At 40.7% G+C, this 16,975-nt stretch overlaps 1 protein-coding gene across 1 annotated transcript in view; it reads right to left on the reverse strand.

Annotated features, from left to right (window-relative positions):
- The window catches only part of BOLL (boule RNA binding protein), a 77,633-nt gene that overhangs the window by 51,681 nt on the left and 8,977 nt on the right, over positions 1 to 16,975 (reverse strand). Inside the window, exons 2-4 of the mRNA XM_074967304.1 lie at positions 12,252 to 12,395; positions 6,199 to 6,290; positions 949 to 1,003 (exon numbers count right to left, since the gene is read on the reverse strand). Of these exons, the coding sequence (XP_074823405.1) occupies positions 949 to 1,003; positions 6,199 to 6,290; positions 12,252 to 12,395 (291 nt within the window). The remainder of the gene's footprint in view (positions 1 to 948; positions 1,004 to 6,198; positions 6,291 to 12,251; positions 12,396 to 16,975) is intronic.

Consider the following 16,975-nt stretch of genomic DNA (forward strand, 5'->3'; position numbering starts at 1 on the left):
AGAATTTTCCAGCTCTTTGAATAAAGTTTTCAATAAAATTTCAATATTTTAAAAATTTCAACCAGCTCTACTTGTCGATAGGTCTCCACTCAGTCTAGAAGAGGCTTTGCTTGAGATAACATCCTCTGGTCTTCTTCAGGGAACTTCATGAACACAACTGAGCCCATGGCTCATCCAGCCAACATAGCCCAAGCAGGCCAAAAGAACAGGTTGCAAAAGGCTAAGGTTGTAGAGCCATCATGGCTTCCTATATCCTAGGAGAAGTACAAGAAAGAATATCCTGGCAGTTAAGAAAGGTCCATTCTGGGGCAAACCTCACATTCGCAGGAGCAAGAATTAAGCGTATCTGGAAGTGGGCCTCACAGATCTCAGAGTTTTTTTGAGTGAACCTCAGTGGTTCCTCCTTGATGAGAGTGAGGTTAACTTCAATTTCCCTCATGATCTCAGCCTCAGCCCTAAAAATATAGTCTCCTTTACAGATGTCTTATGACAGCTGGATTCTCTACTCAAGGAAATCAAAGCACCAGGAGGAACTTCAGATCCAAGTGAGCAGTATACAAGGAAGAGGCTGGAAACAGTTATCTCTACAAAGTTAAGGTACCTGACACTGAAGCGTCAGCTTCACCTGTCTTAGTCAGCTCCACAGACTCCCAACACCCACCTCCCTTAAAACTAAATCTCTAAGATGTCTTCTTAGATGTTCTGTGGGTTCACAAGGGAAAATAATGTTACTGCTACTTCTCTTCATCCTTCTGTACAAAGAAAAGAAAGCAACAAATCTGACAAACTGGCCCACAGACATCCTGGGCTTCTTTAATACCTTCAAATCCAAGCAGGTAAACACAGAAGGGACAAATATCCATTGGTAATGGATGTCTGCAAGCACTAATACCAAATTAAAGAATTTACCTAAACAATGAGTATAATGATGATTATATATCATCTTACCTCTTGTAAAATTTTTTGTGCATCTTCTTGAGTTTCAAAAGTGATGAAACCATACCTAAATAAAAATTACGTGAATTATTTTTCTTGGCATACTACTTGATAACCTAAAACATGTTATATATTACATATTACACAAAATACTATGTTAAAACATTAAGTTTGAAAAGTAAAGCACTAAGAAGTTAATAAATGACAAGGTTGCTGTGGCAACCTTAATTCGGCCCCGAATGCGTATGAACTATAATAGTCTTTAATTACATGATCACATTCTATTTTTCTCACAGGACCACTGTCTCATTCAGTGAACAGTTCTTAATGAGCAGGTACTCAATATTTTGTTTTATCTTCACTGTTCAGTGCGTGGCCCTGGCCCAGGCCCAGGCCCAGGCCCAGGCCCTGCTCTGAAGACAGAATTAACATCCTCATGGGCTTTTTTATGGTGATCATCACTATAATATGACTGCTTTATAAACATTAATGAATTTATTTTCACAGCACCTGTGAGAGGAAGGGGTATTATTATCCACATTTTACAGATGGGGAACTGAGTCACAGAGAAATTAAAGTCAAAAGTACCCACTACATTTTGGTGCCCAATTTACTGTATACTATCCAAACCCTTCTCTGAAGGCATAATTATTAATATCCTCATGGGCTTTTCTATAGCACTGGCCAATAGCATCTGAATTCTTCTCAAATATTAATTAATTAATTTTCACAGCATCCTGTGAGGTGACAGAGTGGTATTATACTACTTTAGAGATGGTGAACTCAGGAACAGAAAGTTTAAGGTAAAAATTCTTCACTGATTTCGGATGCTCAATTTGAGACACCTGTGACCTGATTTTTCAGCACACTTAGCATCATATAGCATTTTGTATGTTCAGACACAGGTTCCTATTGACATCAGCTGATGCTGAGAGTACTTAACACTTCTGAAAATTACTAACCAGGGTATCAAGTGGAGCACACAGAAAATGAGGAATACGCAATTAGTGATCACCTGTGAAGAGTTTGGTTTAAGTGACTTGCACAGCATCATCTAGAAACTCTGTAACATGGGCTGGGATAGAATCTCATTCTCCAGAGCAATATTTAACTGCTTTAACTATGAAATCATCCTTTTTCTTCCTGCAGTCCACTGCCTCATTCGCTACAGAACTTCCAATTTCTGCAACAAATAAAGCCGGGGTCTTATAGACAACAACCTCCTTCACTACACAACCTGATTCATTGTAGGGTGACCAGATGAAACGGGCAAAATATCGGGACACATGGGGGAAGAAAAAAAAAAAAAAGCAGCTGGAGCGGAGTTGCCAAAGAGCAAAAAAAAAAACCCCTGCCGGAGTGGCCAAAGCTGCAATATCGGGACAAATGGCATTCTGACCATGCATCGGTCGGGACATGGGACAAAGAACCAAAAATCGGGACAGTCCCGATTTTATCGGGACATCTGGTCACCCTAGATTCATTCCCACAGCAGGTCCATCCTCTGCCAAGAATGAGACAGGGGTCCTGTGGAAAAACAGTGTGTGATTATGTAATTTTAGAGAATGTATTATAATGCATATACACAAGAGATCACTTACTTTTGAGTGCTTGCCTTTGCAATCTTAATGTTCTTTTAAACACTATTTTTTGTTTTTTATTTTAAATTTTAAAGAAGCAAACTGAAAAAAACAAACGTCATCATACTGATATCCACACGGTTCATCAGCAAGGTTGGAATCTACAGAGTCTGTGAATCCATCACACAGACCTCTGTCACTTGAGATAACTATGTAACTGATAGCTGTGATGGTAAGTTGTCATCCTCTGTGTGGACCGGAGTTAAAGAAGAATGAGACACACACGTAACCTGTCGGTTTCAAATGTATTTGGTAACAGCAGAATAATGCTGAGACACAGGGATCTTGGATTCCTTCTGCAGACCTTTTGCTTTCCCACCCTGGCTTCTTGTTCCAGTCCAATTCTCCCTGGGTACCCAGTCACAGTCTCCAAGGCTCAGATTTCTAAACTCAGTCTCAGACTATTTACTTAGTGCAAATCTCCCCCCACTCTCAGTCTTTCCCCCTCCCCACACCCAGTCCCAGTCCCCTTGCCCAACCTGTCCTCTTTTTACCACTTCAGACTCCTCAGCCTATCTGCTTCTCCCTTCTCGCACCACTAGCTGTTAGTCATAGTCTTCCTCATCCAGTCTCATCTCCCACCCCTCCCTGTTTCCTGATCTCAGTCTTTTTGCTTAAATAGTCCCAGTTCTACTCCTGTGCCACAGCTCCTTGTCAGATGTCTGCCCTCCCCAGTTTCTTTTCCACATTAGTTCCTAATCCAAGTCTCCTTGTCCAGCTACTCCCAGTCCCCCCTCTCACCCCATCCAATCTCACTGTCCCACTCCCCCCTAGCCAACAGGTTCCAAGCTCACCATTCCTCTCACCAGCTCCCAGTCCCAGTTTCCTTGCCCAGCTAGCCCCAGTCTTTGCCCCATCCCAACTCCCACTTTTTCTCTTCCTCTTCCCTCTAGCTCCCTGCTCTAGCTCTTGTCCCTTCGGCATTTGAATCAAGCAACTTCCTCCTCCATGCTGCAGGGCCCAATGCGGGGAGGGTTCATTAAGAACACAAGAGAGACAGTTTCCCTGTTCCAAGTTTAGGTGCCTGGACCCAGCATCCCCATAGCAGCCCAGAGCCAAACTGCATGGAAAGTCCTGCTCATCCCTGGGCTTCAGCATGCCCAGAGTGACTGGAATCTGCAAGAATGTAGTTGCTAAAATCAAAGTCTCTACTGAGCATGTAGAAAAGGAGTACTTGTGGCACCTTAGAGACGAACAAATTTATTTGAGCATAAGCTTTCGATGAAGTGACCTGTAGCTCATGAAAGCTTATGCTCAAATAAATTTGTTCGTCTCCAAGGTGCCACAAGTACTCCTTTTCTTTTTGCGGATAAAGACTAACACGGCTGCTACTCTGAATACTGAGCATGTGTAAACTACGATTTTTCAAAGGCTTGTAACTGAGCCAAATTTGGGGCAATTTTCAAGGGAATGGCAAAAGGAACATACCTGACACAAAGGACACTCCTCTTGCCAAATCTCAAGTTTCCAAATCTCCAAAGCATGGGGGCACTGGAGCTTTTCAAAGAAAAGGTCATCAGAGTTTTTTAAAATGGGCAAAGTAATGTATTTTTTCCAAGCTTCATACTCAGAAATTTTCCAGGTAAATTCAGCTTGAGACAGATACCTGTCATGCAAGATTTCAGCCAAAATGGTTAAAATTTGGCAAAGTTATAAGCAATTAAAGATGGGGTGTTTATGATGGGAAGTGCCGAGCAACCTTATTAACAGAAAGTGCTACCAGACTCATCTGGAATGACTGTAAACCTACCGACTTTTACTTTTTAAGGAAGCAAAAAATAAAATAAAATGACACTTCTAAAAGGAAGTTGGGACTCTATTTAAAAATGATAGCATATATGAAAGTTCTGGCTAAAGTTTCAAAGTAATAGTAAGGGGAGCTGCAAACTCATAATGAACTAAAATATTAAAAAACAAAAATCACAAAGCATTTTGGCTAATACACAAGAGCTTAACTTCAGTTTCCTTTCTCTTTTTCTTACACAGCTGCTCTGGGGAAGGGCAATAAGAAGATCTTATTGAAGAGACTGAAGCAAAAATACCTGTGGGAAGAAAGGGTGCTACACCAAGATATTGAGTCAACCCTATCTTGGGGAATGTTTTTGTAATAGGCTTTCTGCTTATGTTGAGAAAAATTTACTCCTGCTGAAAAATCTTGTTTGTTAGAGCAGTTTTATTGCTGCTAAATCAACCTACCAGTTTAAAATAGATAAGTAAGTTAATTCAAAATTTAAGGTTTCTACAGCAAAGTTTCCTCATCCACATTTCATGTTTGTTATTTATTATTGGCATTCTGGTAGCATCAATGTGCTAGGTGATGATTACACACCAAGGAAGATACAGTCCCTGCCATAAAGAGCTTCCAGTCTAAGAAAAAAAACAACACAAAAACTTTGAGGGAGAGGAATGGATTAAAGCAGGTAAGCAAAATATATACTGTTCAGCTACTCCTTCACCTATTAGTATTAGTCAGCTAGCTTCTTTTATGTGTCAAGGCTGAAGTAGATCTGAAGCAGAGATTTGGAGGATAGGGTAGATGCCTTATGGATCAGTTCAGGGAAGGAATTCTGTGAGTTACCAAGGGGTGCACTGGAAGAAAACACGAAAACCACTGTCAGAGAGGTTGATAAATGGAAGTGGCAACAGTGGCAGATGCAGACATTGGGGATACCATGATGAGAGACAAATGCAGTTAAGTAGCGAGGGGCAGAGTTGGTAACAACCTTGAAGGTGAGGAGAAAAGCTCCTCTGCTGGTGTGGGGCAGAAGCTTCTTCCTTCTGTGTTCAGAGTGAGTTTCAGAGATTGCAGTGACAAGGGATGAGGATGAATGAAGCTGCAAGTTGTCTCACTTCTGCAAACTTAAGGTGCTGAAAACTATGACAGCCTCATACATAAGAATGGATCTAATATTTATGCAGGTACTCCATACCCCCTATTACAAGGGTCCTACTGCAACTCTTAGATGTGCTGCACAGAACTCATAACTCAGGGGAAAGCGATGGTGATTTTATGCCACCTTTACACGCTCCTGATTTTGTGCTGCTCTGTGGCCCCTGGCATAACAGACAACGCTAATGGCTTGCCTAAGTCATGGCAGCATGTCCCCAGTTACCTATATGCAACATAAATGTTCGCAGTGCTACATGTTGTGGTCCTGCCAGCAACGTGTCCCTTCCACCCTGCCCCCAGTATGCCCCCTGCACTAGAGCTTGCAAGCGGCTCTTCAGAATACGGCCTTAGTTCCTGAGCTGGGGGAATCTGTTCCTGATTGGATTCAGGTTTTTAGAGCTCCTTTATGCCACTCTGACCCTTTTACATGATGAGGTTCTCACCCATATTGTAACACAATGGACATTCTTGCCAGTGAAACTCCAGGTTAAAGTGAAGTCTAAGTGCTTAAAGAGGAGGAAAATAGTGATGTTAACCATATATTTATCAACACCACCATTCTGGGACACTGTAAGAAAGAAAACAAATGAACTGAAACTTGAGTGTGTCATATAATGCGATGCCAGTAATAACGTTATAAGCCACGAAAATCACAATCAACTTCTATTCTACTTATTCCACTTACTATTATGTTTTCAGAGTCCACAATGGATATATTGCAACTGTACTAACCCCTTTGATACTCCAGCTCTGTCATTTACTATCTTCACTTCTTTCACGCACCCATACTGGGCAAAAAACTTCCTTAGGTCATTTTCGTTAGTCTAGTAAAATAAAGCAAAAGAACAAAAAGAATACAAATAGGTTTGTTTAGTTATTAAATAAGAAATAACCACAAGATTGCTTTGGTTTGGACACACTGACCAACAAACTACTTGTAAATCCTGGGAGCAACTATTTATTAAAAAAACGAGAAATAGAGAAAAGCCTCCAAGGTGAATGTTTCTGTGACTCTTTTGGGGAGACGGCGAGTGTGGGGGTGGGAGTGGAGGGTGAGAGCGAAAGAGAGAGCAGGTAGTAATCTCAGTTTTTATCTTACATGGTTTTAATCTTCAGAAATAAATCTAAGTATCTACTGAATTTACATTATAATTTTACTTCAATAATCTTCCCTTGTAACTTAATTATATCTGAATTCCATTTTGTCTCAGACAAGTCTTTCAGTTCTATATTTTAGTGTCATTTACAACATGAGGCATTATAATTTAGAGATCATTTTAAAACTTAAAACTAGGCATATGTGTGTAGACTTCCACGAAGAAATTGCTAAGTTTGAAAAACAATCATTAAGATAAAGTGAAGTTATTAGCCCATATTATGCAGGTAAAACAAAATTATCAAAATGGTCCCTTTTTACCATAAAGTCTATTACTGAAACACTGTGTACCACATATGCATAATATGTTCATTTTCTGTACTGATAAAAACATGCATCAAGTATGGTCTTCCAGACATACATTTATGTATCTAGAAGTACAGACACTGAAATAAATACACCAGGCATTTGAATGTCTGATCCTGTGTGACCGTTGATTTGGCATGTGTTGAACCTCATGCTTCAAGGAAGTGTGCTAGTGAACATTGATCTTTGGATGCCTCAAGCCACTCCTGGATGGATCTAGAGTTCTCAGAGCCTCAAGGAAGTACATCAGAAGTTTTAATGTGTTTCTTTGATTCACCAGTCATTTTTAAAAATGTATGGTATATGCTGGAAAAATTCTTCTTCCACTTCTCCAAGGCTTACACTGCCTTGTATATGCCTCTAAGGAGCAGGAGAATTTTTACTGATTACAGAGTTAATATAAGTTATCATAATGGTTGTGTCATTGAGACATTTGGTGAGTACTTTTTTGGAAGAATTTTACCTTCAAGATGTATTTTATAAAAAGGTGCTATTTTCTTGGTGCTACAAATTCAAACCCCCCAAAAACCAGAGACAGCAAAGCTGTGTGCAGCCTCAAAAATACAGGGAAGAATATTAGGCAAGAGTAGATCTGAGCAGGTAGGAAATGTACTCCAAGGACTCATTACAGGTAAGCAGTCTTCCTCTCTCCTTTGAAAACTAACCCCACTGAGTCCCACTTTCAGAAGATTAAAGTCACACCAAAGGAGGGCTTAAAAGTACTAACAAAACAGAGACTGTAGAATTGTATTCCTGACTTGAATATCACACCCAGTCCCAAAATCCAAGAATAAAGCTTTGTAAACGTATGAATACAGCTCCATATAGCAGCTTTATGAATATCTGTAAACAATATTTCTCAGAGATGCTGTGGAACCTGCTTTAAATAAGATGTACTGTACTCCTATTTTTGGGTAATGATTCTGTATACAAACTTTTCTAATCCATAGAAAAAAGTCTCTGAGAAGAAGCTGCCTTCCCCTTGGATTTGTCTACAAAGATCAGTGTAATGGTTTACTCACATCTAACTGGAAATTCAAGGCATATTTAATTTGTGCAATTAAACTGTTAAGTTTAAGAAAATATGATCATAGTTATAAACTGGTTTAAATGAAATTCTGAAATAACATTTGGTGAGAATTTATGGTGCAAGCATTGTACTGTCTTATCGTGGAAAGGGGCCAGTCATCAGGGATGAATTTTACTCAATAGATTGGATGATGTACTAGCCAGCCAAACCAGTTTTCACGGAAAGATTCCCCAATGTTCTGGTCCCAAGAAAATGATGATTCTCATATAAGGGGGAAGACATGTAGCAAGGTCTCCCCAAACACGATGTCAGACCATGCCTATGCCTCAGTTTCCCAACCTTCATGCAAGCCATTGGGCCAATTCACAGGTCAGTGCATCGATGAAGTTTCCACCAGTGTCAATATTTGAGTCCCTTTTCCCAAGGTTGTGTTTATTGTTCAAACATAAACACAATTCAACATCAAAGAAAGTAAACTTGGTCCTGCCACCTGGCCCCTCGTAAGGCCTCTGCCTAAGAGGGCTTCTGCTGCTGCCCACACAACAGGTCTCCCCAGCCAACTGGGTGACAACATGCACCAGGATCTCTAGAAAATTTCTTAAGAGTAGATGAACAAAGACCAAAAGTCTCTGGACCAGAAGATGATACATAGATAAGGTTATAAGATGAATTGTAGTTGAGCTCAGAGTCCATGCAGTCTATATTTTTAAGCAAATAGTCCAAAATAAAATAAACTGTCAAAGATAAAGGAGCACTGTTCTTAATAGGTGTTCCTGTTGAAAACTGTTTCCACTTAGGGACACAAGTTTTCTCTGTTGAAGAGTCACAACTCTCTCCAGTAAAATCTGCAGTACCTCTTTTGAATATAGACTTCAACTGCTTTAGAGGGTATTAAGCTCCAAGTTACCAGGTACAATAACTTCAGATATAGATGTAGAATGTCAACTAGACTATGAGAAAGGAAATTTGGAAGAACTGGTAGATGGGCATAGTCAGAAGGTTAAAGAACTAAACTTGCCATACTATGAAGATTATATAAATTCTGTCCTACTATATATCTCTTGGAAATAAAGGCAATGAGGGAACCTTGGTTTCAATCAAGAAGGAAGCTTCCCTGCCCATGAAAATGAAATGTGGACAACCTGGTGATGTCTCTTGTGGCAAACAGGTCCATATTTAAGGATTCCCCACTTCTGTGTCCACAGAGTTCTTCAGAAACAATTTGAATTGTACACCGAGCATGCAGCTCAGTTTGTCCACCAGATGCTTTCCTTGCCTATGAGAAACTTTATTTATGCCAAAATATCTTGAGGCATGGTCAGAGTCTGTTGAGGCCTATTACCAGTGCAAAAGGAATTTCAGCCTATTTCTGGAGAATGTGGAGGACATATATACATGAGACCATGATCGCCAGAAACCTTAGGAAATATATTGTGTCCTGTGCTCTCATGAATATAACTATTCTCTGGAATGAAATTGTCCTGTGGTCTCTTGCAGCTAAGCTTCTGCAGAGAAGCACAGACATGAAGGGAAACAGGAATAAAACAATGATACTAGATTTACTGCATAGTTATTAAGTGTCCAATCCAATATGATGTCTAGACGTTTACTAGAATGTGCATGTAAGAACTTCTAGCTTTTTTGTTGGCTCCTGTACATATCAGAATGCAAAGGCTACTGCTGTGTTCTTTAAAAGTGCTAATGTTGAGCGATAGGCTAAATCTGAGATGCTTGGCTCTGGCACTAGAGAAAGAGGACTGATTTACTTTGAAAATATGATGTTAAAGACCATCTAATAGACTTGGCCTCTAAGTTTTCTAAGGCCTTATCTGTGATTCTGTTGAACAGAGTGGAGCTTACAAATGAAAGAGACTGGAATTTTTCAGTCACAAATTGTGCATCAGGGATAACTGCTGTGGTGACTGACCAAGTTGCTGTATCAGAGGAAATGAAAGCAGTAGAACTGGTTGGAAAGAGGAAACATTTTTTGTGAAAATTTCACTGAAAAACCTGTCTCTGTTTTTCCATCAATTTTGAATGTTTTCAACCAACTCTAGCAAGTGGCTTTCAAGGAGTATGACACGCTCTGGCCTTTGGACAGATTTCCTCCCAGAAATTATCTAAGATTGGCAGGAATCTATCCTAGGTTTTGAATCCACATCTCACTAAGCCCATTTGGTAGTATGCTTAGCTGAAAGGGTTATTTCCCCTTCCCAATGAAATTCATATTCCTTACTCTCACTCTCTGAGGGAGAGATGACCTAAAGCTTTCCCACCGTTAGACCTCTCAGCTACTGCACAAACAATTAGATACACTTCATCAGACAGGATAAGTATAAAAATTATTTGAAATACTGATGGTCCCTGGCATAGCTAGCCACAGGAAAGACAAAACTGGAAGGGAGGGAGACAGAAGTCTTTACCAGAATATTTTTTTTTATACAAAGAACTATCTGCCCTCCTAGTGAAGCTCCAAATATACTGAAGAGCCTGTACATTTTCCTCTCAAGAGTAAAAACATGAATTTCCAATGCCTCAGCCACATGAGCAAAAAGATCCCAGAAGTTCTTGTAATTATTATGCAAGATATACTGGGTAAATTGTCAGCCATAATGATGGACAAGATGAATATCCTCCATATCCATTCTTTTCTTTCTCTTATTTGAGTCAATACTCAATGGGTCCTCAGACTAACTGCATTAAGGCAGAGAGGATACTGATGGTGGGAAAGAAGGAACAGCTGAACAGACCAAAAGAAGCAGAAGTCCAGGGTTCTAAAGTGGTAAAAAAAAAACTGAAAGCAGCAGGGAAATCACCAAAAGTTCAGATCAGCAAAGGAATGTGCATATGGCCCCATATTTATTGCCTTTTGGAGGGTCCAGAGCATGTAGCATCAAAGCTGCATGTGTTCCATGAGTTAGGATATGTACTAGCAATACTCTGTGGCAAATCCTAAAACAAACATGCTTACTTTTCCTAGATATTACCCTGTGTAACAGGATGGCTTGCCCCTTTATGGGCCACAGGTCTGTGCCCAGCCAACCCTGATTACTGAAGAGGCACACGTGAGCGAGATTAGCTGTCTCCCTATAAAGAGTAGCAAGAAATGGAAGAGGAGGAGGTAGAGAGAGAGAGTTGTAGAGACTACCAAAGAGAGGAGGCTTAATGGTAGCTTTGGAGGATATACTCCTCAGGGCAGAGACTAAGGCTAGCAGGGTAACTGCCATATTGTCACTTTGATTTGCTGTTTTGGAAAATGAACAAAAGCCTGGTCAGAAGGGCCTGTGAGATTGATCTTGTGTCAGTTTGGTAGCACAGCCCTGAAGGAGGAGGAAGTTGATGGCAGGGCACTGCAGAGGCATCTCAGGCGATGACAGGGGCGCACAGGAGACATCACCCCACAACAAAGTAAAGAAAATATGCTTAACTTCCTTTTATTGTGAAATGGAGTTGAGCTGAAGGTACAGATACTTACTAATAATATGGAGATGTTTCTTACCTACAGTACTGTTTTGTGTAGAAAAAAGGAATAAGTTGATTTTGTGATTCAAAGATGATTAATGTAGTATACTAGATTATACATTTTTAGAGCAGAATTTTAAAAAATACCTCTAGACAGAGCTAAAATGACAATCTACAAAACATCTGTATTACAAATAACTTTTCAGATATTTTTATAAAGAATGCTTGTAGCAGTTCAATATGCAAATAAAAATAGCCATCTTTCTGTGGCAAAATCAGATAAAACAGAATTTTAAAGCTTAGTTTACAAGGATATTATTGCAAAGACCAGCATCATCTCACAACCATCACTGTAATCCAGGGGTTCCCAAACTTGGTTCACAGCTTGTTTAGGGTAAGCCCCTGGTGGGCCGCAAGACACTTTGTTTACCTGAGCGTCCGCAGGTATGGCGGCTCACAGCTCCCAGTGGCCACAGTTCGCTGTTCCCGGCCAATGGGAGCTGCAGGAAGTGGTGCAGGCCGGGTCACCGCTTTCTGCAGCTCCCATTGGCTAGGAAAGGTGAACTGCGGCCACTGGGAGCTGCGAGTGGCCGTACCTGAAGACACTCAGGTAAACAAAGTGTCCTGTGGCCCGCCAGGGGCTTACCCTGAACAAGCTGCGAACCAAGTTTGGGAACCCCTGCTGTAATCAAACAACACAATAAAATGTATTTCATATATGCTTATACCTAACATGCATAAAACTAATGAATATATAAAGTAAGACTAATAAAGAAAAAAATATCAAAACATTTATGCTATTACTTATCTACCAAGATTAGAAAAAAATACCTTAAAATCGATTCCTCCTACAAAGATGCGATTAGGAATAACTGTTCCAAATCTTGGGGCACTTGTTGGGTTATTTAAAGGCACGGGTGATACAGTGTTGGGGGATGGAGACAAAGATTCTGTTTGTGTCTGATTTGTGGTTTGCTGTTTGAGAGAAAAATATTTTTGTAAAATTTATTTTTGACATTTTGTACAGTATAAACCACTAAAGCGAAACACATCCACACAGAAAAACGTGGAGATTCTTTGAGAACACACAACATGCTGAACAGTCAAACATTTACCATGATTTATTTATTTCTAACCAATGGCACTTATCCAGTTTTCTTCCAGGGTCCTTATCCAGGCTTATTCAGTAAAGTACTTAAATGTACCAAATAAGCATGTCATGTGCTTCAGTACCCTACTGAATTGGGCCTCAGATTAAGATCTTTGGGTCTATTTTTTATTTTGTTTGTACAGCACCCTGCACTATGGGGGCCCAATCTCGACTAGACCTTCTGGTTGCTACTGTAATATAACATATAATAATAATGAGGAGCGCCTTACTTTAAACTGACAAAAGGCAGTCATTATCCACCACAGGACAGGATTCCCACTGCACTCCAATCATGGATAACAGAACTGGAATGGACCTTCTGTCCAACCACATGTCTCACAGACTGGACTCTGCACTATACTATGCTTTCTATGCATTTCTAAAATTATGTGTCTTGAACATATCTTGTGCCTGATTTTCAGAAATGCTAAGCACCCACAACTCCAAATGAAGTCAATGGGAGGAACAGGTGCCCAGCACTTGTAAAGATCAGGTTCTCCAGGCTGGTCCAGTAAGGCCACTTCGCTTTTCTTACACCGTGCAAAATGGCCTTAAATTGGCTATAAATTCTAGCAGATAAGCCCCCCCCCCGTGCACCCCTGTCTCTGCTGGTGTAAAGCCCCCCCGTCTCTGCTGGTGTAAAGCTGACAAAGGCAACACAGTTGCCACCAATGCCAGCTACACCTTACCCAGCCATAAGGGAAAGGGTAAGGTGGAGCTTGCTGGGGCCATTAGCATGGTGGAAGTTAGAGCAGCTGCCCTACTGTTCTAATTTCCTCTGGTTTGGGCAGCCAAGGATCAAGAGACCATAACCAGCTCCCTGCAGCTGCCACTGTTTGACTGTCTCTATTTTAAAAAAGGTTTAACATCCAAACTAAGTGTATCCTTGCCTTAATCCAATTTAACAGTATCCTGTATAAATAATTTTTTTCATGTAATCCTAAAGTATTATATATGTATGTTTTCAAATCACCTGTTATGCATTATTTTGGCTTTCTGCGTAAACTTAAAGTCTCAAAATTATCCTCATGACTGCCAATATTTAAACTCTTTTTTGATTTTTTTCATATCAATTTTCATGTGTAGGAGGAATCTGAAGAACAGTGATTGAAATCCTGACTACATCGAAGTCAATGACAAAATTTCTACTGACTTCAATGAGACCAGGATTGAGACCAGGATTTCACCCAGTATTCCTGATGCAGTCTCACTCACACAGTAAGGAGTCGTGATACTGCTTTAATTTTATAAGTTATTTCTCTTCTAACAACATTGTACAACTATTTGACCCATTAAAAATGGGTATCATATTTTGTGCACTTGCTTTCAATTTGTTATCCCACAAAAAGGTTCATTTTTTCTCCATATTTGTTTTCTAGACATATTCTGCCAAGCTATGATCTTGCATCTTTTCATATAGGAACTCATACAATTAAGTTTTAATTTCCCCAAATGCCTTGCTCCCTCTGAATTTGAGCATTTCATCTTGTGTATATTGCTTCATCAGGAAATAAATGTAAGATAATGTTTAACTTATTTTCTTTCTGGACGTTAGAAGATATACTGAATAGTGACCCCAATACAGAGCCCTGCAGAACCTCCAATATCTCCATTTTCCCCCTTCCTCACAGGAGGCTGTTCCTTCTCTGAATTCTCAATGAGTTTTTTGGAAAAATTCAAGTAGCGTTCAATGCAAGAAAAAACTTTTCACATGAAAATACAATAGTAAAAATGAACAGAATTTTAGCACTCAGAAGTCATAAAACTCCCCAAGTTAAGGGTGTTTTGGCAATTAACTTTGCAATGATGCACATATGTAGCATTATTTTTTATTCTTTTGACTTAATTTAAAAAAAAAACCATGTTTTAACCTACTATCGATATAACACCTATGAGTTCTAGAAGTAAAAGATAAGAGAAAAATTATCTATTTTTGTTTTTGTGTATTTGAAAACACTTTGCCTTAGTTTCAGTTTACCCTGAATACAGAATTAGTCAATTTCTCCTTTCTATCTATCAAGCTATTTACATAACCACAGAAAGGTAGGGCTGGAAGGGACCTGGTCCCAAAGTCCAGCCGTCTGCACTGAGACAGGACCAAGTAAACCTAGACCATCCCTGACAAGTGTGTGTTCAACCTGTTTTTAAAAACCTCCAGTGAGGGGGCTTCCACAACCTCCCTTGGAAGCCTATTCCAGAACTTAACTACTCTTATTTTTTCCCAATATCTAACCTGAATCTCCCTTGCTGCAGAGTAAGCCCATTACTACCTGTCCTACCTTCAGTGGACATGAAAAACAATTGATCACGGCCCTCTTTAAACCAATCCTTAACATATTTGAAGACTGTTATCATGTCTCCCCTCAGTCCTGTTTTCTCAAGACTAAACATGCCCACTTTTTTAAACTTTCCTCATATGTCAGGCTTTCTAAACCTTTTATAATTTTTGTTGCTCTCCTTTGGTCTCTCTCCAATTTATCCACATCTTTCCTAAACTGTGGTGCCCAGAATTGGACACAGTACTCCAGCGGAGGTCTTACCAGTGCCAAGTAGAATGGGACAATTACCTCCTGTGTCTTACATACAACAATCCTGTTAATACACCCCAGAATTATATTAGCCTTTTTTGCAACTGCACCACATTGTTGGCATATATTCAATTTGTAATGCACTGTAAACCACAGATCCTTTTCAGCATTACTTCCACCTAACCAGTTACTTTGCATTTTGGAGTTGTAATTTTGATTTTTTTCTTCCTAAGCACAGTACTTTCCACTTGTCTTCATTGAACTGATTCCACACCAATTCTCTAATTTGTCCAAGGTCATTTTGAATTCTAATCTTCTCCTCTAAAGTGCGTGCAACCCCTCCCAGCTTTGTGTTATCTGCCAATTTTATAAGCATATTCTCCATTCCATTATTCAAGTCATAAATTAAAATATTGAATAGTACCAGACTCACAAATGACCTATATGAGAACCCAATAGATAGCAAATCATTGACAACTATTCTTTGAGTACAATCTTTCAGCAAACTGTGTGCCCATCTTCTGGTAATTTCATTTTGATCACATTTTGCTAGTTTTGATTATGACAAGGTCATGTGGTACTGTCAACCTTAAATAAAATCAAGATATACCATGTCTACTGCTTCCCCCAAATCCACTATGCCAGTAACCCAGTCAAAGAAGGAAATTAGGCTGGTTTGCCATGATTTGTTCTTGACAAATCCCTGCCGGCTATTCCTTATAACCCTATTATCTCTAGGTGCTTACAAACTGACTGTTTAAATTAATTTGTTCCAATATCTTTCCAGGCATCAAAGTTAGGCTGCCTGGTCTATAATTCCCCAGATCCTCTTTGTTCCTCTTGTTAAAGACAGGTACTATACTTACCCTTCTCCAATAGTCTGGGACATCACCTGTCCTTCATGAGTTCTCAAAGATATGTATAGGGCTCCTATCATCATAGTATATAAGCTCCCTACAGTCAGTATTTATCCCAGAGGTGGCCAAACTACGGCCCACATCTGGCCCGTGGGACCATCCTGCCCGGCCCCTGAGCTCCTGGCCCAGGAGACTCACCCCCAGCCCCTCCCCCGCAGATCCCCCTCCCACGCAGCCATGTGGCTGCACAGGCAGCGGGGCTGCGAGCTCCTGCCGCTCTGAGTGGCATGGTAAGGGGGAGGTGGTGGCAGAGGTTGGGTAGGGGGTCCCGGGTGGCAGTCAGGGGACAGGGAGCAGGGAGCGGTTGGATGGGGCGGAGGTTCTGGGGCGGTCAGGAGTCAGGGAACAGGGGGGGTTGGATAGGGCATGGGAGTCCCAGGGGGCCTGTCAGGGGGCAGGGGTGTGGATAGGTCAGGGCAGTCAGGGGACAGCGAGCGGGGGGGGGGGGGGGTTGGATGGAGGGGGACAGTCAGGGGGCAGTAAGTGGGAGGGGGCAAATAGGGGGCGGGGGCCATGCTGTTTGAGGGGCACAGCCTTCCCTACCTGGCCCTCCATACAGTTTCGCACCTGGAGGTGGCCCTCGGGCCAAAAAGTTTGCCCAACCGTGATTTATCCTCATAATACACTTGCAAAGTTCCCATCATCCCAATTTTACAGATGGGGAACTAGGCATAGAGACTGGACATGATCCAAATCCCACTAATCTCAATGGGAGTCTTTCCATTGATTCCAAGAGGCTTTGGATCATGCCATAAGTGACTTGCTCAAGATCATCCAGGAAGTCTGTGGCACAGCTCGATATTGAAACCAGGCTTCCTGAGTCCCAGAGCAGTGTCATAACCAATTTTCACAAATTCACTCAAAAGAACGTGGTGTCTACTCTTTTAGTCATGTTTGGGATCACCTTCATTACTCATTCATGTTGCATATTCTGATTATGTGAATGACAGGATGGGTAAA

This window comes from Natator depressus, chromosome 11 (assembly GCF_965152275.1).
Source record: "Natator depressus isolate rNatDep1 chromosome 11, rNatDep2.hap1, whole genome shotgun sequence".
In the NCBI taxonomy this organism is placed as follows: Eukaryota; Metazoa; Chordata; order Testudines; family Cheloniidae; genus Natator; species Natator depressus.